At 38.4% G+C, this 21,917-nt stretch overlaps 1 protein-coding gene across 3 annotated transcripts in view; it reads right to left on the reverse strand.

Annotated features, from left to right (window-relative positions):
- Window positions 1-1,103: 1,103 nt before the first annotated feature.
- The window catches only part of mllt3 (MLLT3 super elongation complex subunit), a 53,122-nt gene continuing 32,308 nt past the window's right edge, over window positions 1,104-21,917 (reverse strand). For 2 of the 3 annotated variants that reach the window (XM_060874303.1, XM_060874300.1), the window contains exons 8-13: window positions 8,212-8,278; window positions 6,218-6,356; window positions 5,774-5,873; window positions 5,034-5,102; window positions 4,261-4,332; window positions 1,104-2,796 (exon numbers count right to left, since the gene is read on the reverse strand). In XM_060874303.1, the coding sequence (XP_060730286.1) occupies window positions 2,665-2,796; window positions 4,261-4,332; window positions 5,034-5,102; window positions 5,774-5,873; window positions 6,218-6,356; window positions 8,212-8,278 (579 nt within the window). In that variant the 3' untranslated portion in view covers window positions 1,104-2,664. The remainder of the gene's footprint in view (window positions 2,797-4,260; window positions 4,333-5,033; window positions 5,103-5,773; window positions 5,874-6,217; window positions 6,357-8,211; window positions 8,279-21,917) is intronic. The other variant, XM_060874302.1, reaches the window with a different exon arrangement.

Below are 21,917 nucleotides of genomic sequence, written 5' to 3' on the forward strand. Positions count from 1 at the left end.
CCAGACTTTTTTTTAAAATTCAGATTGCTATTATATTAATTTTCAGGTTTCTCTATTTCCAGCAGATAGTTAGGGACCCAATCACCAATGATGTAGGGGCCCAATAGCGATTGTAGATTTTATCATTATACTACATGATATCGGAGTTTACGGCAACCCACAGAACCATCTGCAAGATTTTTTTACAAATTTGCCACTGATTCAGCATGGTCTTAAATGTCTTCTCATCAAATTTTATGGTTATGTCCTTTAATCCATTTACTGCCACTAATACAGCAAATATGGACACACATTTCCATCCCTAGTTTTAGATTGATATCCCTAACTCCAATTGCCTAAGATTATAACACACTAACTAAAGTCAGCCATATTCTTAACAGCCATTTAGTCAGATGATCCAAAGTGAACTGGTCACCAGTAATGCTATAACAAAGATCCCAGTAGATCACCAAACAGGAAGTTTGGATGGGTGTGGATTTTGGTTTGGATTTGATTATTATCTAAACACATGTTATTTTGATCCTGTTAATCCTGAGAGCAGCACGTATTATGATTTAAACATCAACTATACATTAAGTTGCAGAACTTGAATTTAAATAAAAATGGTTTTGTGACCCCTAGACACTTTTATCGACAAACTTGAGAATGGGATGAAGAAAGTCAAATAATTTGTAAAATATTTAGAACTGTTTGTCTTAAAAATGCCCAACAGGAAGTCAGCGTGCATCTCCAACAAACCTTTGTTTTACTGACACCCAACATGGTAGGCATGTTTTGACCACACCCTAAAGATCACCTGTGCTCCATCACATTATCACTAGGTGGCACTATAATAAAAAGCTGAACATTAGGATATATAAATTCATGAAATCATCTCCTTTACAAAGTTTGAATTTCAGTCAAGTTCTTCAAAAACAACCAAATCTGTTGGATCAAATCACCAAAAGGCCTCACAGAGTGCCTGGACCCCTTAATTGCTGCTTGCAGCTACATTTTATCACTCACCTCTCATTCAAGTTAATTTACATGCATGCTAAACTTGGTTCTTAAAGTCAAAATAATCATTCTGATCATACACACTTTCTAGTCAATAACCAGACACTGATGCAGACTGTTTGGATTTTATATAAGGATAAAAAAAAATGTTGAAATCAGGTCAGTACCTTCCAAGAAAGGAAAGATATTCAGATTTTTTTTGATCACATATAAAGTTTATACACACATATAAACATTATATAATGATAGCTAAACTAAAGGTTCTTTGGGTTGAGAAACTCAAATCAGGGAAATCCAGACAGAAAAAGTATACAAGGTTTGATTTCATTCAAAAACAAACACAATACAAAAATGCAGTTATGTAAAAATTCGTACACATTTAAGTTTTTTTTTTTTGTTTCTTTCTTTTTTTTTTTTTTTTTTTTTCTTTTTACACACAGTGCCAATAATTCAGTCCCCTCCCTGTCAGGTCATCGAAGTAATCTGTAGTTCATACACGTATTCATTAGATTTAAAATAACCCATCTAAACATACTGGTCTTGCCTTAAGGCACAACTCAACCATCAAAGCCTACAGCTCAACTGTACAACCAGCCCACACTGACATCTAGCAATCGATCAAGCTGTCTATAAAAGAACAGTTCAGAGGACCTGAAGAGTAAACTTTGAGGAAGAAAAAAAAAAAAAAACTTTGAAAAACTAAAAATTCCAAAAGACCCATAACCAGTTCCCACTGGGTTAGAGACAGCCAAGACAGAAGCAACGCGATTGTGGTCCCTATGAAATAAATAACAGCAACAGATTCAATAAGACAGCTTTCAACTGAGACATATTCTTACTATGTAAGCATATTTGGCCATAAAATCAATCATTTCAGCTCAGTACTGACCAGTACAAAAGGTGATGTTCCTCAGTCATTCCAATGTTGGTACTGCCTTCATGTGTAATCGCTTAAAAATAGTTTTTGACCCTCACTATGAATGTTTTGTCTCATGGCATTACTTTTTGTTGGAAACAGCAGTAAGACCTAGAATGGTCCTTTTCTTCTAAAACCACAATTTCTACAGTGCCTTTAAATGTCCAGTCTTGTAAATATGTCATGGATACGTTGTTCTTCCTTTTATGCTGGATGTAACTGTTAGATTGAGTGAGAAAATCCAACACTTCACCACCTTAAAACACCAATGACATGACTGTGCCCAAGTGCTTGCACGAGTTTAATATCATTTGCTCTTACACACATGCGCGCACACACACACACACACACACACCACACTCACGCACGCACAAGGACACGTGCACACACACTTGAAAATCATACTCAATAAATAGACAATGGTGTAAGGCAGTGTTGAGACATGCATTCATCACAAAGAACAGAACCAAACATCATTCGTACATCGTAACAATATGCACATTGTTTTTTTGGCGCATGAACTTATTATTCCCTTTTTGGCAATGTTGGACTTTTCAAGGCTTTTCAGGTGAAGTCCTGGTGGACAGGAAGAATCTCACATCCATCTCTGAGGCACACAGAGAGAAGAAAGAGCACCAGGAACTCTTGATGAAGCTGATTCCATAACATTGCCACAAGTTAATTGAGACAAAATCAGGAGGACAATCAGGAGGTCTGGTGTTCCTGCTCATGGCAGCCAGCTGCACACATTTTCAAGATGTTCCAGAAGTTTCCAGGTAGCTCTGCAGCTTTCGGACCGTAGTTTTGTCCAAGGAGCAAAGGTCAAAGTCAAAGGTTGTGTTTGTGATGTGAAAATGTCCAGTTTCTTCAATGAGGTTTACAATCTGGAAGCAAAAAGGACACCACATGATAGTCATCAATTCTGTAATGATGGTAATCAACACTAATATTAACTCACATTTTTATATTGTGGCTAAATAAAACCAGGTTTAAGGAAAGCTAGGCTTAACAAGTCTCTTTGCCTGAACAAGTCACTGAAAATGAGAAGCACTCAAAGTCCACATGATGTTGTGTATCTGAATGTAATTGGAGAGATGCTTGTCTAACACAAACTTATTGGTACCAGTCCTCTCTCTAGTTGGAGGGATCACGCTAGCAAATTAAGGGGACGGGAAAGGGACGGGGGTTACGGGGAAGGAGTTCAGCACAAATGAAATTGTTCAGTAATGGGACCCAAACCTGAACCTTTTCACACTACAAAGTCGGATTCTCATATGGAACGAATTTATTATCTCTATGCTGAACCAAGGCCAGGAACAGAGAGACTCAGGGGTCTGTTATTGACAACAGTAAAGAAAGACGTCAGCTGCTCGTGTGATCAAACTGCTGTCTAGATGGAGGATTTAGGCTGTTTCATTGCTAAAAGGTTTTATTTGACAGACCTGTGACTTTCAGATTTCAAGCCCTCATTAATTAAATTAATATATATTTCAAGCAATAACTAATTTTTGCGGGGGGCACGGTGGCTTAGTGGTTAGCACGTTCGCCTCACACCTCCACGGTTGGGGGTTCGATTCCCGCCTCTGCCTTGTGTGTGTGGAGTTTGCATGTTCTCCCCGTGCCTCGGGGGTTTCCTCCGGGTACTCCGGTTTCCTCCCCCGGTCCAAAGACATGCATGGTAGGTTGATTGGCATCTCTGGAAAATTGTCCGTAGTGTGTGATTGCGTGAGTGAATGAGAGTGTGTGTGTGTGTGCCCTGCGATGGGTTGGCACTCCGTCCAGGGTGTAACCTGCCTTGATGCCCGATGACGCCTGAGATAGGCACAGGCTCCCCGTGACCCGAGGTAGTTCGGATAAGCGGTAGAAAATGAGTGAGTGAGCAAAAAGTAAAGACAGTCAATTATTATTCTTTTTTTTAATCAGACAAAAAGTACAGTAGATTACTGCTATATTTTTTATGGCTAAGGAGGAAGAATAATTATTAAGGTTCCAAACAACTGGCTTGACTTTGCCATATGTTTCTGCTTCTAATATTTGTTTGGAAATCTCACAAGCATTTTCTATATTCCAGCAGAACCTGGTTGTCCACTGAGTCCTAACTACTAAGCCTGCCAACCTCAGGGAAAAGAAAACATTTACATAATATTATGTTTACATTAAACATAATAAAGCATTTTATTTTAAATGTTTTGGGGTAAATGTTTCGGTGCCCATTATCTGCTTTAAGGATGTTCCCTATATTTGAGATTCATTTCATCCTTATTGCACAATGAGCTTAGAAATTGAAACTGTTTTTGGAGATTTCTCTCCTTAGAAAATGTTTCTCTCTCATGATGTAAACACAGTACCTGCTGTAATATGTGTCTCTCTCTCAGTGCCATTAGTCTTCTATGGAGCTCCACCAGCTCATCCAAGTATGCCTAAAACAACACAACAGATGCCTTACAACTGAAAGGTATACTATCCAGACCCAGTAAACACATTAATAGTCTGACTTTTCAACTCCCACCTAACAACATACTAGAATCTTCTTCTTGTACAGAGGATACTTGATAAAGAATACGGTTAAGCCATCCTTAAGAATATTTTGGTTTGCCGTAACAGTAAAAAAAAAAAAAAAAAAAAAAAAAAAAAAAAAAAAAAGGGTCGGTAGGTAGGTCTATATATTTTTTTTTTCAAGTTTCAATGTAAAAAAAAAGTAAAATTTTGGTGACGGTGATTACGTAGGTATGACTTTAAACAAATTAGCAAATCGTGACGTCACTGACTCGGTCTTCAACCCGTGCCTTCGGGCGCATCATTGCAAACCTTATTTTGATGCTGGGCACAGTTTTTCCAGAACTTCGTGCCAAGTTAAAGCGGTGTTTTAATGAATTTTTTAGATGCATTATGGTGAACGAACCCGTTAATATTATTTTATTGCTTTTGTTTTAGTTGTTTGAAGAGTAAAAAAAAAATTTGTCGGTCTTAACGCAAATTTACAACCGGCAAGTCGGTCGGACTTAAAGCAAAAAAAATAAAAAATTGAGTCGGTCCTAAATTGACAGGGTCGGTCGGGTTACGGCAAACAAGAATATTTTTAAGGATGGCACTTATTGTTTTTTTTTTAATCAATAATCACCTTGTCACAGTCAATATTCTTGTTTTTATCCCCTTTTGTCTGCTTCATTGGACTCTTCATGTCTAGAATCTGTAAGACAACAGAATTATTCAATTTTTAACTCTCGCATGGGCTGGATTTATGCAGTACCAAATCATTTTACTAAAGCACAGGAAGGTTCAGGGATATAAATATAAAGGAACAGCAGTAGCGCAGTTAAGATTCTGAGCTAAATTCACTGTTGAGCTATTCTGTATTTGGACTGAATACATCAACTACTGCCAATGAATCAACCCATCCATGCAGTCCTCTAGATCCTCAGTCTTTACTAACTTGCTACACAAAAAAATACAGTAAATATGTTTTTGGCAGCAAAACTAATAATCCTAGATTTTTAGTATGTTAAAAAAATATATTTTCTAAATATTTTGTCTTCATTTTCTATTATTTCTGAAATCAATTTTATTAATTATCAATCTACTTACTTATATATATATATATATATATATATATATATATATATATATATATATATACATATAATATATAAACAAGTATCTGTCATGAATTAAATATAAATATAATATTTATAAATATTAATATTAATATATATAAATATTTTTTTTTTATAGAAAAACCGTTGTTATAAATTTTAAAAACAGTTCTGCAAAAAGCAAAAACTCTTTCATTATTATCCAGTTTAGATGAATTAATAGCAAAGCCATGAACTGTTGTCTAAACGCTAAATGTTCTGTTCTTACCTGATTATTGCTGGCCTTCAGAAGGGGTGGGGCCTCATTGTGTGGGAGTGGCGAGGAGGCGGAGCTATTCTCACTATCACTGCCGTCACTCAAACTCACCCTGTGACCAGAGCAGAGAAATTCACTGCAACAACGCGACAGCAGTGTGCAGGCTTTTGTAATTCTAGACATTTAACCTGGATTTAATTAGACTAACAAGGATTTTAGCACAACTGTTCATACTGCTAATAAAACTAATAAATGCTACTAGGAGACAATACGATACAAATCTGAACTGTGGCCAATGGGTAAACCAGCAGTAATAATATTTCATGCATTTATAATGAGTTGTCTTAAAGTAACCATGAAATTCAAATAAAATAGTGTTAGGCTACATTCTTGGGTAACAAAGCCACTCTATACCCCAAGACACTGAAACTAGTAGCAAATCTAAGAAATTTTCACCTGCGATGGCGATGCGTCATGTGTGTGTGTAAAGGACGCTCCATGTCCGAGTCCATGTCGTTGTCCTCTTCTTCCTCTGACTCATCTTCATTGTCATCTGAGTGCAAATCTGGAATTATCGTCTGTAACGGACCCAGCACTAAATGTGCACGACACAGAAAACACAACAACTAATGGACAAACTGAGATTGAAATCAAGATGTTACATAGTCAGCTCCAGAATTATTGGCAACCTTGAAAAAGGTAAATAAAATAGGATATGGCACATTTATTACTTACGCAATTTACAAACTAGCCTTTGATTAGAAAATTATTAGATTTCTTTCATTTTCTAAAATGTAACTGAACATGCTGCTGTATATCTTAACTTCTGTTACCCGTGCTTATCAAGGATGCCGAGAATTCTGGAGCTGACTGACTGGCAAAAAAAAGGAAGAATTCTACATAAATTGATCAGCCATAATAATAAAACCACCTGACTACTATCAGACCTAGTACGTTTCCATTGTGCCACCAAAACAGCTCTGATACATCAAGGCATAGTCTCCACAAGACCTCTAAAGGTGTGCTGTGGTATCTGGTGCCAAGCTTTTGGCAACAGCTTCTTCAGGATGCAAGGTGTAGTTCCATGGACCAGATAGGTCTGTCCAGTACATCCCACAGATGCTCATTCAGATTAAGATCTGGGGAATTTCGAGGCCAAATAAAACACCCTGACCTCTTTATCATGTTCCTGAACATCTGTCATCATTCCTGACCTGTTTTTGCACTGTGGCAGGATGCATTATCCTGTTAAAAGAAGCCACTGCCGTTAGAGAACACTGCTGGCATGAAGAGTTGTACTTGTCAAAGTAACAGCCACATGAACACCAGGACCCAAGTTTTCCATCAGAACATTACGCAGCGCATCACACTCCCTGCACATGGCTTGCCTTATTTTCATTGTGCATTCTGGTGCCATCTCTTCCCCAGGAAATCACTGAACATTCACATGATGTAAAAGAAAATATCCATCATCACCAAAAAGGAGTTTTTGGTGGTGGATAGGTATCAACATGGGCACTCTGACCACATGACTATGACCATTTGTGTACACTGCATGTTCTTCTTTCATAGCCAGAATTAACCTCGTCAGCAATTTGTGTTACAGTAGCTCTTCTGAGGAATCGGACTTTCGCTCCCAATGCACATCAGTGAGTCTTGGATGCTCATGACTCTGTTGCCAGTTCACCAGCTGTACTTGCGTGGGCTAGTCTGGTAGGTACTAACCTCTGCATACTGGTAACTCTTCACAAGAACAAGACCTTTGCACAGCCATCTAGCCGGTAGAACGTGGCCCTTGTCAAAGTCACTCGGATCCTTACACTTGCTCATTTTTCCTGCTTCCAACACATCAACTTCGAGAACTGACTGGTTTACTTGCTGTCCACTCCTTTAGAGCGGTCATTGTAAACAGGATAATTAATGCTATTCACTTCACCTGTCAGTGGTTTTTATGTTACGGCTGATATATACTCCCGAAACCCAAATGTAATTTATTCCAAAAAGTAAATGCAGATTTACAGGAAGTAGGATCCTAATTCACATTAAAATTTTGATATCCTGTCCCGTGTTTATGGGATAGACTTTGGAATCATGAAGCAAAGATCATAGCTGTGATAGATGGCTCAGAATTCCTACGTCCCTGTTATTCACAATATAAATGCACAGTACAGTAACTGCACTAAGACTGCTATACACGCCCCATGTAGTGCTAAACAAATCAAGCTCATCTGTTGGCCAATTGTTTCAAAGTTTCATCAGTATTTAAAAAAAGTTGTATTACAACAGTAGTAAAACTATTATAATGAGAATTTAAATGTCAGGAGTCTTAATAAAAGGGGTCTGGGTGTGTTAAGCATTAAAAACAACAAAAAAAACAATAAAATAACTATTCACTTTAAAGTGTGTTAAAAGCATGCTGAAAGAAACAAGGCAGGACAAGATGATGTTACCTTGTCGCTTGTGTGTAGGTCTGTATCCTGAACTCGAGCTGGAGCTGGAAGGACTGGGTTGTTCTGACTGCAGTATAGAGTAAGAAAATATAAAAGGTTAAGAGATTTTATACACACACTATATATATATATATATATATATATATATATATATATATATATATATATATATATATATATATATATATATATATATACACACACACACACACACACACACACACACATACATACATACACATACACATACACACACATAAAAACAGGGTTTCCTTCAAAGAAGAAAGAAGTACAGTCATCATTACAGACATCACATCGCCTCGCATCTTGCAAGAGGGCTTTAACAGCGCAAACCACCGTATAAGCTTCATTTTCCTCCCCACAGCGGAGGCTTTAATGAGTTCTAGTGGCACGTCCAGAGTAAATCAAGAACGTGCATTAAACCCTTCTTAACGAAAGCTGATTTACGAGTTCCCTCAAGCAGTGTATGCACCAGGCATTTACAGACACGTGCACACACACACACACACACGTTTGTCTTACTTACCACTGTCACAATTATTAATGCATGTAATTAATACTATGCAACTCCCAAATCCAAACCAGCCTTAACCTTAGAAACACAAAGGAAGTGTTTTTTTTTTAAATAAAGCTACAGTTTACCTCATGGGAACCAACCAAATCTTCCCACAGTCAAAACTGTCTATATTCTTATCCTCGAGTGAGACACTTCGCCAAGATAATTTTAGATATAGATAAATATGCAAGCACTCATACTCCACCACTGCAACCTTAACTTGCTAAATACATATTACAGGAACGCTTTAAATATATTTGTTTATATCAGTTCAACAGCTTGTTTATTTGCAAATTTGACAAGAACGCCTCAAGCACATTTAAGCTCTCCAGGTTTTCATAACCTGTGATCAAAGCAGTCAAAGGAACACGACCAGACCTGATCACACCGGGATGCAACAACAGAACTGAAGTACGAGAATTCAAATCCAACTAGGTACATGTTATAAAGGTCTGAATCGCTACTGCAGGGATCTGTATACAATAATTTATAAAGTAAGATGCAGAGATGTGTTTAAGACTTTGGACTGTGTGTGTGTGTGTGTGTGTATAACAAACTTCCCAATGTGGTCAAGATTAAAGACTCTGCATGCTGCTAAAGGGAGAAATGTGACAGTTTTACTGGACAGGCTCCCATGGATGGGTATTTATAACTCACACACACACACACACACACACACACACACACACACACACACACACACACACACACACACACCTCTATTTCTAACTGAGTGGAAGTGCTCATAAACAATTTCCCACTAACAAGGGACACAAAGTAAGACACATCTTTATTTGAAACACCCTTCTTGTGCTCATATTCCACAATTTCCAACAAATCAGGGTATAAAATAAAATAATTAACACCACACCAGCATTCAATGATTAACCTAGTACACTAGTTTCTTGCTTTTGAGCAATTCTCCGCAAAAGGTCAGCCAGAGTAATTTACGGAACAGGGAGGACTTCACCACATTTAAACCCAAGCTCTCTGATGTGTTTTTGTGCTGAAGCACTGAGGGCTTTGTGGAGAAAAATATTAAAGCAAGCTGCAGAGAACACTGACGCAAACGAGATACATAAACAGCAGTCCACAGAGCTTCTGCTATGAAACCACGCTATGCTGATGGCCAAGGCTTACTGTAACAAATCAACCACACATTAAAAGGAAGAAGCCCCCCAGGAGGGCTGGCCACACTTGTGGTCCAAACTCTCCACTTGGCCCGGTTTTGAGGGTTTTAAGTTTCACATTAAGTCCATCCTGCATTTCTTTGTGGCTTGTAACCCTCTGCTGAAAGGCCCCTCACAAAGCTCTGCTCTCATCCTGGAGCAGGAGGAGGAGGAGGAACATGCTTTTAATGGGGGCAGAAAGAGGGAGAGCCTGAAAGTTCAGTGCAATACTATTAACTTAATTCCTGTTGGAGAACAGCCCAAGAGGAACTCTAAAGACGCCATTAAAGTTAATCTCAATTAATTTGTTTACATTCTTTTCTGATGAGCCCTCTGTGAAACAAAATAGGGACTCTTGTCGAAAATGCAGTGCAGAATTCACTAGGCCCCTAAGCAGCAAACGAGTAACTGTCGAAAAGAAGCTTAACTCCTACAGCTCCAAAATCCTCAGGACAAAGCAGCAGGGTAAACCGCAATTAACACATCCTAATAGGGAGAAAATTATTAGACTTTAAAGAAGGATCACTTCCATACGAATACTTAAAATCTTTACGTTGTGCTTAGCGTCAGTAAATGGAACACGATCCTGTTTACCAAGATGCTTAACACTGCTTTTATAAGCATAAGTTTCTATGGGGATAGTTAAGGCACTGGGTTACTGATCACTGTGGGGTTCAAGCCTACAAGCTGCTAAGCTATCAACCTTGGATCCTTGAGCAAGGCCCTTAACCCCACCTGCTCCAGGGGCGCCGCACCATGGCTGACCCTGCGCTCTGACCCCTGCTTGATAATAAGCTGGGATGCACAAAAACCCAAGTTTGACAGTGGTGGCTCAAGGGGTTAAGGCTCTGGGTGGTTGATAGGAGGATCAGGGTTCAAGCCAAAACACTGCCAAGCTGCCACTGTTGGGCCCTTGAGCAAGGCCCTTAATATAGCTGCCCCTGCGCTCCAACCTCAGTTGGCAAAGAAAAGAATTCCTTTGAGATCCCTCGAGTTCCCTTTATCAATTGGGACGTTCTACCCCGGTTGGAGTCTCATCACCTGGTGGTCACCCAGCATTGAACCACAATGTTGCATCAGTCATCTGAATGGTCTGATCTTTATCAGCAATCATTTGAAGACTTTGAAAGGAAGGAATTAGTGTTAGTGTTTTACATTTACAGCACTTGGCAGACGCCCTTATCCAAAGCGACTTAAATTATCTCTTTCTTTGTACAACTGAGCAATTGAGGATTAAGGGCCTTGCTCAGGGGCCCAACAGTGGCAGCTTGGTGGACCTGGGATCGAACTCACATGCCCCAGGTCCATGGTGAACTCAGTTTGAGATGACCCATTAGTTCCTTGGGAGCTCTCGGTTGCATTATTATAAACTCTTGTAGAAATGACATTATTTACATTGGCATTATTTACTGTCCAGTGTCACCCAAATGAGGATGGGTTCCCTTCTGAGCCTGGTTCCTCTATAGGGTTTCGTCCTCATATCATCTCAGGGAGTTTTTCCTTGCCACCGTCGCCTCCGGCTTGCTCATTAGGGATAGGGATAGACAAAGTATTTTCAATTTTAAATAAATATTTTTAAATTAATTTTAAACTTTAAATAGTTGTATTCATTGAGTTTTTTAGGGCCTGAGCACCGAATGGTGCGAAGCCCTATTGTTTTTCCTCGGGAGTATTATTTATTTATTTATTTATTTTTCCCCCACACATTGGCCAATTGGGGTCCCTTAACATGCTCGAAAACTCTTGAAATTTGGCACACACACACGACACTAGGATTGGACAAAGGTTGGAATACGGGCGTGGCAGTAGGGCTCTGTAGCGCCCCCTGTAATGCAAAAACAAACATTGGTGCACAGATCGGGCAATTATGTACGCACATGTACGAGAGTTGGTACGCATATAGATCTCATCGACCCGAACAACTTTCGCGCTCTAAACTATGAGCTCAGCCCAACAGGAAGTCGGCCATTTTGGATTGTTTTATAAGTGCATGCGCTGAACTTTTAAATACTCCTCCTAGGGAATTCATGCGATTGACATCAAAACGTTGTGAACATGATGCCGAGACATTGCACTTGCTAAATTGCGAAGGGATTTTTGATATCTCGAACGGTGCTGTCATGGCGAGGCGACAAAGTTATGGCGAATTCAGAGAAACAGAAAGTGTCTAATATCTAAAGCAAAAAATGTCTTATTGTGATGACACGCGGTGTGTATGTTCGGCCAAGGATTCCGATCGCATCTATGTGCTTATTGTGAGTCCCGGGTATAGCGCCACCAACAGGCCCCAGGAAGTGTGTCAGTCACAAAGGTGGATTTTTTGACAGCTGCATGCAGTAAACTTTTAAATACTCCTCCTAGGGGATTCATGCAATTGAGACCAGACTTGGCCACCATGACGTAGAGATACTGGAGATGCGAAATTGTGAACGGATTTTTGATATCTCAAACACTGTTGCCATGGCATCGTGTCAAAGTTTACTTTTATTTCAGGCATATTTAAGGCTTTTGGCGTGCTTAGATTAACTTGAAATTTGACACATATCACATTTGTCGGCTGTTAAGTGTGGACAAAAAGGTCAGACAAAGGTGTGTCTCTTAAGTGGCTCACTAGCGCCCCCATTTGTCTAAAAATGGGGTTTCATTTACCTACAGTCCCCAAATGGGTCAGTAACAACATAAAATAGTCCACTGATATTTACCCACTTGATGCACTTGCCCACCGTGCATTGTTTTCTGGAAGGCACCGTATAGTGATGAACAAACGTGCGAAGGCCTGTCATCGCTGCTTGCAGCTGTATTTTTACTCTTATTTTTTCTTATTATTAAATATATTTGTTTCTTTTTTCTTTTTTTCCTTTTCCGTTTCTATACTTCCGTAAAGTTGCTTTGAGACAATGTGAATTGTTAAAAGCGCTATGCAAATAAATTGAATTTGAATCCCACTGTGATGTAATGTATACATGGTGATAATAAAGCCATCCATACCCCCCATTCGTTCATACAAATTGACAATATGCGCTGAGAATAGCAGTATAGTAAGAACCACAACTGGAATAGAGCCACAAGAGACAGAAATATCTTGAATATTGCACGATCCTTTGTGATGGATTAACCCCCAAATGTCTGAGCACATTTAGTTTGGATGATGCAATATCAGTACATTTACTCAGTGTATTTGATATTGCATTATATTTCCAGACCTTCCAAACTTCATATGAATTTGTCTAGGAGCTCCATAAACTAACATTTGAGACGTTTTTCTCCTCAAATAAAAACAGGAGATGAGCCAATCTACATAAATCTAAAATCTGTACAGGTGTTTTGAAATGTTCAATATTAACAGATACCACCTGAAGCCCTGCCTCCCCTCCCCTCCTCCCCTCCCTACTTCGTTCCTTTCTGTTAATGTTAATGTTAATTCATTCCTCGGAAATAAAAGGGACTTTTTGTTAATGTTTGACTGAGCCAACATTAGACATGTATATAGTTCATACAAGTTTAATATATTTATTAAATATAGCTCTGATATATATCAGAAAATGGTCCAAGAAAAGTGCTTATATTTTCTTCTTTTATATTCTCTTAAAGTGGAAAAGTCATAATTTGCCAAAAAATATTTCACTCTCCTCTAACACCACAAACACTTATAATGGTGTTAATGGCACTTATAATGAGAATGTGATTAAATAAGCTTTTTGATGAATCCTTTTACAGATTGTCTAATGTCCTTATGTCCCTATTTTTTAAATATATATAATAATTACTGCAGAATCACCTAAAAATTCAGTGCCTAGCTCTTGACTTAGAGCTGAAATAGTGAAAAAAAATGTTCTCATCTTTTTTAGGTTATTGGTTCATTTATTGCAACTTTTTTAAACAGAGAATTTAAACAAAATTCAGTATCAGACAAGCCTAGATCGGATGGTTATTCCTCTTAAAGGGACAACTGAAGGTTTCACATAGAAGCCTACAACAAATCAAGGGGTCACCTACCTGAACAAAAAAAATGAATGGGGTCTATTTCGCTATCCAAAGAGCCCTTGAGGGAGTTTTCTTAAGAGCTTATGGCCCCACTCACAGCTCCATAAAGCAAAAATCTTGCCACAATTCAGAGGGATTTCCCCAGTCATCTAAAAACAAACCTCTAGTAAACTACATTTTCGTCTGGAAGAAAAGAGTACAACATGAACACTGAATTCTTTTAAAGGCTGAATTCCCAAAACAACACTAAACCTGAGCTTTCATCGCCTCTAGTAGAGGTTCTGGCTCATGATTCACACTAAATCCAAAAAGATTTGAATGGGTTGGTAGGGGGGGATTGAAAGTGGCACTACTCAAAGCAAGCAGGGTGGTAAAGACACGTTTATACCCCTTGCAGAGCTGGAGGGACAGCAAAGCAGTTCTTTGAAGTATCTTTACTATCTTTCTCTTTGTTATCCCCCCACCCTTCCTTTCTCTCTTACCACCTCTTTGCATTTTACTGCCTGTTTGTCTGTCTAGAAGCCTCACTGACATCAAACGCATGGTCAGAGCACCAGACTGTAAATCACTGAGCCCTCGAGACCAACGGCCCCAATCTAGACACTAGTAAAAGCGCAGCCCCACACCCCTCCACCACTATAACCAACACCATTACTCATGTGGAAACTCTGGAAAATCTTGAAGGACCAGCATGGTTGAGAACGGAAGCTAGGGCATACGAGAACTCAAGCTGATACGACTCTACCCCATGATTCTCGCCTAGCCGTCACCCAAGCTTGAGTAACGGCTAAGCAGTCACTGAACTATAAAATGCTACATTACTTTTTTACAGCTAATGAAAAAGCAACTTCCATCAAAAGAAGCATACCCTGTGGCCTCATGTGAGCCACAGAAATAAAGTCCCGAACCAGTGAAGAGCTAAATAAATTGAACCCATTTGCTAAAGAGCTGTTGCGCTTCATTCCTTTGGTTGTGTGTTAAAATATTTTTTTTTTTTTTACTGGTAATAATGTGACTGCAGTTTTATGAGAGTATGAGTTTTCCTATGCCTACAACTTGTAAACGCCACCAAAAAAAAAAAACCAGCCCCTCTGGTCCAAAATACAAAACCACTAGTCAATTAAATACAGTTTGATTTGTATAGTGCTTTTAAAAATGTACATTGTCACAAAGCAGCTTTATAGGAACAGGAAAAAAAAAAATCAGTGTGAAAATGACAAATTTAAATTGATCACTAATGATTAAACCAGAGATAACAGTGGCCAAATAAATAAATAAATAAATAGGTAGGTAGATAAATAAATAGATAAATAAAATTGATATGAGGAAGAAATCTTGAAAGCAACCAGATACAAAAGGGAACACATCCTCATCTAGGGGACACCGAACAGAACAATTATAACTTAGTTCCCTTCTATGATTGCATTTGTGTAATCAGGAGATTTTGAGCAATTTATTATGGAGTATTCTTCTCATCTACAAGCTCCTTCCCTGATTACGGTATGATGTCAAATCAACATGGCGGCAAACACCGTGAATGAAATGACTCCTTCTATCTTTAGATTAGTCTAAAGCAGTATTGCCTATAGCTCACTTAATATACAGATACAGTACTTGATTAAAACTAAAACTCTTACCATACTAAACCTTAATCTTTGAGCTACTATGATTACTTGGATAGTTATTCACTATTGTCCACTGCACAGCAATTTCAGGGAGGATGTGGTAGCCTATTGGTTAAAGTTTTGGACTACAGAGCAAAAGGCTACAAGTTTGAATCCCAGTTCCACAGAGTTGCCAATGCTGGCCCCTGAGCAAGGACGTTAACCCTCAAATGCTCAGTTGTATGAAATGAGATAAAATGTAAGTCTCTCTGGATAAGGGCATGTGCCAAATAACAAACCTAAATGTAAGTTCATTATAGGAGAAAAGTATCAAGCCTGTAACTATAAAAGAACACCTAATGTAGCTTTTTATGAGCTGTACGTGCTCTGAAAGAGCACTTAAAAGACAGCTTTTGTGTAGGCGTCCATTTTGTTTTGTTTTTTATTTCCACTTAGCATGTACATACCAAGGCGGCAAATTATGTATTGCAACTTGAAAATTACCACTTACAAAGCACCAGGAATGCAACAGTATTTTGTTCTAGCTGTTCAGATATCAATATAGGCAAAATTACCTATTTTTTGTTTACACACACACACACACACACACACTTTCAGCTGAGCCCCTTTAATGACTGCTGATTGAAAACAACATGCCTTGACACTTTTCACTAGGCCACATACTACGACAGCTTGATTTGATCCATGGATTAACCCGATGAATAGAAATACACTATAGTATTATGGTAAATATCTGATTTGTACCAAAAATCTAGTGCACTCAAAGTTCGCCCATGAATAATAACCATGAACGAATTCAGTAACTGCCCAACATTTTCCAGTAAAATGGCCCTTTCCCAGCCAACTTTGGAAGTAACAGTTCTAATCCAAAAGAACATGGTGGCGTCAGCTTACTTCACACCAGCTGACAACAGGCAAGCTAGAGAAACTGTGAACAAAAGGTTCAATAACCATCACACTGCACAGACAACCAGAACCATGCAGCTGTGCTGGGGCTTTACGAGCATCGCCTCAACTGTGGTGCCATAAATCTGAAATTGCTTTAAAACTGATGACTGGACTGGTGCAGGGCCTTTGTCCCATTCACTTCCCAGCCACCAAAGAGACCCTATATAGGAACGTCATAAACAGATTTAAGGGTACGGTTAAAGCCTGGACCCCCCCCAAAATCAGCCTCTAATCACCATCCATCTGAGGATCTGACACAGCAGTCAGGCCAACGACTGGGCGCTTAACACAGAATAAATTTAAAGAGCAGGGTAAGAAACCTGTAGTGTCAAAGGGTGAAAAAATTTCTGCCATCATGAGCCAATAATTAATATATAGCAAAACGGTAAGGTTCATTCATTTGCATGAAGTGAACAGAAAAGGGGGAATTCATGATATTTAGACCAGCTGTTACATTTAGAAAGACGCATCTAATCTAGACAGTTAAGCTAAATAAAGCCTCAGTTTTCTTAGGCAGTGACAGACACATTTTCACTATGCAGAAAAAAAAAAGTGTTGACTCTTGAACATTTTACATATTGCTTAGTAATTTCCAAATAATTTCCATGACAATAAGATCCATGTTCTTTAAGGGGGAAAAAGATCAATCACAATTAAAAAAAAATAAAATAAAACAAGTGTTATTAATTTGTTACTTATTATTTATTTGTTTAATTGCAAAGCAAGTTAGTTGTCCTATAAACTGCAAGCCCACACCTTTTGACCAATAATATGTTTTGTTATTTTTTTTAGTCCCTACACCAGTTATATATCCGTTCATAAAGCAAAAGTTTTGTCTTGTCTTGTCCTTTGATGGTTAAATAACTAATGTATTTCTCTGCTAAACACTTTTAAAAACACTGACAGTTTTAACCAACACTAGGATAAGAAAAAAATCCTTATCTTTTCTGAGGATTTGACCCCCACAGCAGTCAGACACTTACAGAGTTAAGTTGGTATATGCATAGATAAAGATCCAGGCTTCCAGACCCACAGACATGGCAATATGGACAGACACCTGGGATTTGTTAATCGTCATAAACACAGCCATGTCTTTCTTCCTTTCACTCGTTTTTAAGGAGCGGGATTAAAGAACCTTAGCTATTCATTGCACCCTCCCTCTGTGCTCCATAGGTGCCATAAAACCATAAATTTCATCTCACCACTTGCTGTAAGGCTAATAAAACAGGCCTCCCTTTGAGAACCTTTTTCTTAAACAAGGTGCGAGGATATGGCACTTGTATGGCAGCTCCAGTGGTTTAGTAATCCCACTTCCTACACTGGAGAATTACTCAGATGTTTTAGGATGCAGATACAGGCCTTTGTTGGTCAGTGTAGAATTAGAAATTCTGTATTCTGTAGGTCAACTAGACAAGCTCTCTGGAGAGAGATCTGTGACTGTGGAATAAACGTAAGTTGATTTGCTGCCAAAAATGCTATTAACGCCCAACAATGTTTTTTGAAGATTATCATTTTTATGAAACAGTTAACTTGAAGTCCCTAATCAAACCCTGCTCTTTATCGCATTATTTTGGTGCCTCTAGCATAGTTTGACTTGACACTACATCCCTACAGGACGTTATGCATTAAGACTCTTCTCTGTGGAATCAAATGTCCTAGCTCTCTGAACTGCTGAATCACTAAAACAAAAACTGAAGACCTCAGGAAGACCAAAAAAAATGCACAAACAAATTACAAATGCTTAAACTAGACATGAGACAGAATTTCACGGTCTCTGGTATTGTGATACAAAATACTGGCAAGAGAAATATATTGCTTATAAAGTGCATTATGATTGTGTTTAATATTCATTAGAGATTCTACCGTACATCATCTTACACACAAGAGCACGGCACCACAGACCACTACAAGACCGTAGCTTTCAGAGCGAGTGACTCACAGCATGCTTAATTAAGAGTCCACAAAGTTAAGCTAATCAGAAAGATGCATTACAGCTCAAAATCTGCTCAAATACAAGCCCCACAGCCTCAATTGTTTGTCCCACTTGAGCTCAAAAACAATAAAATGAAACAGCTACTGCTCAACTGTTTCATACAATCCACACCACTCTGGCATGACCATCTGAAGGTAGTTGGTGTAAAATGCTCTCCAGTTTCTACAGTGACTAGCATGACCGAGGTTTGAATTGCGTCTTTAAATCACACACGTAGGAGGAGGTTCTGGCAGTGGGGTAAACAGTAATCAAATTAATTTTAGGGGCAAAAAGAAACATGAGAATTCAAATCATTATTGCTTTCCTAATTAGCAAAATGAAATCGGTTATTTAATAACGTAATAAATAAACTACCATCACAGAATCTCTACATATTAATGACATTGCCATTAAATACCTTTATGACTGTTACAATGAAGAGGGTTAAAATAATGTTCAGGGAAAACGGCACCTTATAAACCTTTTCAGATCCAGCAACTTCATCATCTCTCTCCCTCATATCTCTGTGAATACGGTATAGCTATCTGGCTAGCAGCTTTTAAACAGAAACAGGAAAAACACATCATCCCTCTTGGCTAATCCTGTTCCTTATTGCAGCAGCTGGTATTCAATAAAATGTGATTAAACCAAAGAACAAAACAATACATTCATTAAAAAAAAAAAAAACTTGGTATAATCAGTATTGTAGATGGTATTACATAATAGTACATACACGAATAGTTTCTGTTAGCTGTTCCCTTTTCCTAGAAACATCCTAGTCTATTTTTAGAGACTGTAAATTGCTATTGTTGGTCAATAAAATATGCAAAACATATGTCTCTTCATGCTCTTATTTATACATACATCATCTAATGCTTTGCTTTAAAATGTTCTCTTCAGGAGTCTAGAACTACACTACATGGCCAAATGTATGTGGACACCAAACACCAAACTGCTGCCACACATTTAGAAGCACACAATAATTTTTGTGGAAGAACTTTGTCCTGCATAAAGCCCTGACCCATTGAACACCTCTGGGATGAACTAGAATGCTGACTGTGTGTCTAGTCTTTTTCCACCTATCAAATGCCCTTTCTCACTTCCTAATGCCCTTGTGCCTGATTGGAGATCTTCCCAGAGCTAAATTTCCAAAAGCAAGTGGAAAGCCTTAACAGAATAATAGAAGCTGTTATAGCAGTGAAATGGGGAAACAACACATGGAAATATGATGGTTAAATGTCCACATAATTCTGCCCATATTGTGTTAAATGTTATGAAAATTTCTGTCCCAGTGGTCCGTCTTCATTAGGAGTGGATTGGACGCTAGTACATAAAATGTCAATGTGCCAAAATACAAAAGGGGAAAACAAAACACAACAGTAGAATATGAATATTTTACAGGCACTGCGACTTTTAGGAAGGAGGGACGAATTAAGTCCCATTGTTCAAAAGAACATCGGTCTAAAACAACAAGAATGACAACAACAAAAAGAGTAATAAGGAGTTGGAGAGTATGAGTATGTACATCCACCATAGACCTCAAAAGGAAGAAGATCCTACTCCAAGACAAGCATTAAAATGTCTAATGCACGTGATTACCAGGACAAATATCTTGCCTTTTGGAAGAAAACACTCTGGTCAAATGAAACAATGTATGGAGGAAAAAGGATCAGGCTCTTAAAACAAACATTATCCCAGCTGTGAAGCATGGAGGTGGTAGCATCATGCTATGGAGGTGTTTTGTTGGAAAAGGGACTGGTGCACTGAAAACTCAGAAAATAGATAGTACTGTATCATGAGCAAGAACGATTATCTAGAAATAACAAAGCAACACCTTATGTCAGAAAGCAGGCAAGACAACAGATAGAAAGTTAATACTTATACAATGATCCTAAGCACATCTCTAAGTTAGAACAATATTGTTTAAAGCTAAAGTAAAAAGTTTTGGAGCAACCATTACAACCAAAAATTCCTCATGAATCCCCAAACTGAAAAGCATGTCCGAGCAAGGAGGTGAGAAGCTTCTCAGAAGCTTGTAGGTGGTTACTGCAAGAGTTTGACTCAAAGAAAATGGCATCTAAATACTATCAAAGTGCCTGTAAACTTGTCACCCACCCAAAATCTGATAGAGTAAAGAAAAGCTGAAGTAAATCTCTCTTAGCTATTCATTTCAAACGGCCACATGTGGGAATAAAGTAGATGCCCTAACTGATGTTACACGGCTTGTATGTGAAGATGAACTGTGTTGGAAAAATTTCATTTGAATGTCTTGTATGTAAACATTCAGCTTCAACTGTACCACGTCATCTTTTTCCCCTGCAGCAACATGGACACGTTTTATGTATTATTGAAGTATTTAACACAACATTGATTTGCAGCGACAGAATCATGTGTCCATATAAATGTCAAACAAGAGTAAATCAATCCCTGCAAAACAAAAAACAAAGGCCCATTATAAAAGAGCTCATTAAAATCATCAAATGACTCTGTGCCATCATATTTTAATAGTTATTCTCAGTGAAGAGCTTTAAACAGGGTTTACTACTCAAGTACACACGTTTCTTTCTAGGCACGTGCTTGGTACAGTCAACACAAATATCCAAACACAGTGAAGACTGCATGGCTATCAGACACCAAAGGCAGAGCACAATTATATCCATCATTTCCTATCATATACAAGAAAATGTCAAATAAATACCTTCAATTTTTACTTCATTTATCGTATCGCTTTTTGTAAACACGTGTCTGAAGTGAATGTGGTTTAAGATGGCAGTAGAAATAGCTAGTGAAAACAACGTAGCGCACAATTTTTACAGTCGCAGCTACAAATTTTATAGTCTTTCTCGAATTTATGCTGCACTATCAAAGATTTTCATTTGACTCCTTTTGAATCCATACCATGTCGTCTGACAAGGACACATCCAATGTCCTGAGACCTTTCTAAGCACAGCCACATTAACTAAATCAGAATAATTTCACAGTTTCTTTTGTCTGGAACAGAATTCAAAGTACTAATAGTGACAAATAGTGACGTGACGTGACATACAGCTAAGTATGTTGACCCATACTCAGAATTCGTTCTCTGCATTTAACCCATCCAAAGTGCACACACAGACCGTGAACACACACCCGGAGCAGTGGGCAGCCATTTATGCTGCGGTGCCCTGGGGAAAACTAATAGTATTAAAGATATTAATAATAATATGGATTTGAGATAAAACGGACAAATTATAGCTTAAATAATATCTGATATTTTCCTACTGTGGTATGGTTGCAGTAGCAGTATTGTAGTAACTAATAAGTAAAAATTTGTATTTTGACACCATCTGTCTGGCATCTAACATCCGGCACTGATTCCCTTAAACCCACCCAGAACAACAAGGCCTCAGGGTGAGAACTCCCAGCAAGTTTATTAGCCCTCTTGACTGACC

This window comes from Tachysurus vachellii, chromosome 7 (genome assembly GCF_030014155.1).
Source record: "Tachysurus vachellii isolate PV-2020 chromosome 7, HZAU_Pvac_v1, whole genome shotgun sequence".
Classification (NCBI taxonomy): Eukaryota; Metazoa; Chordata; class Actinopteri; order Siluriformes; family Bagridae; genus Tachysurus; species Tachysurus vachellii.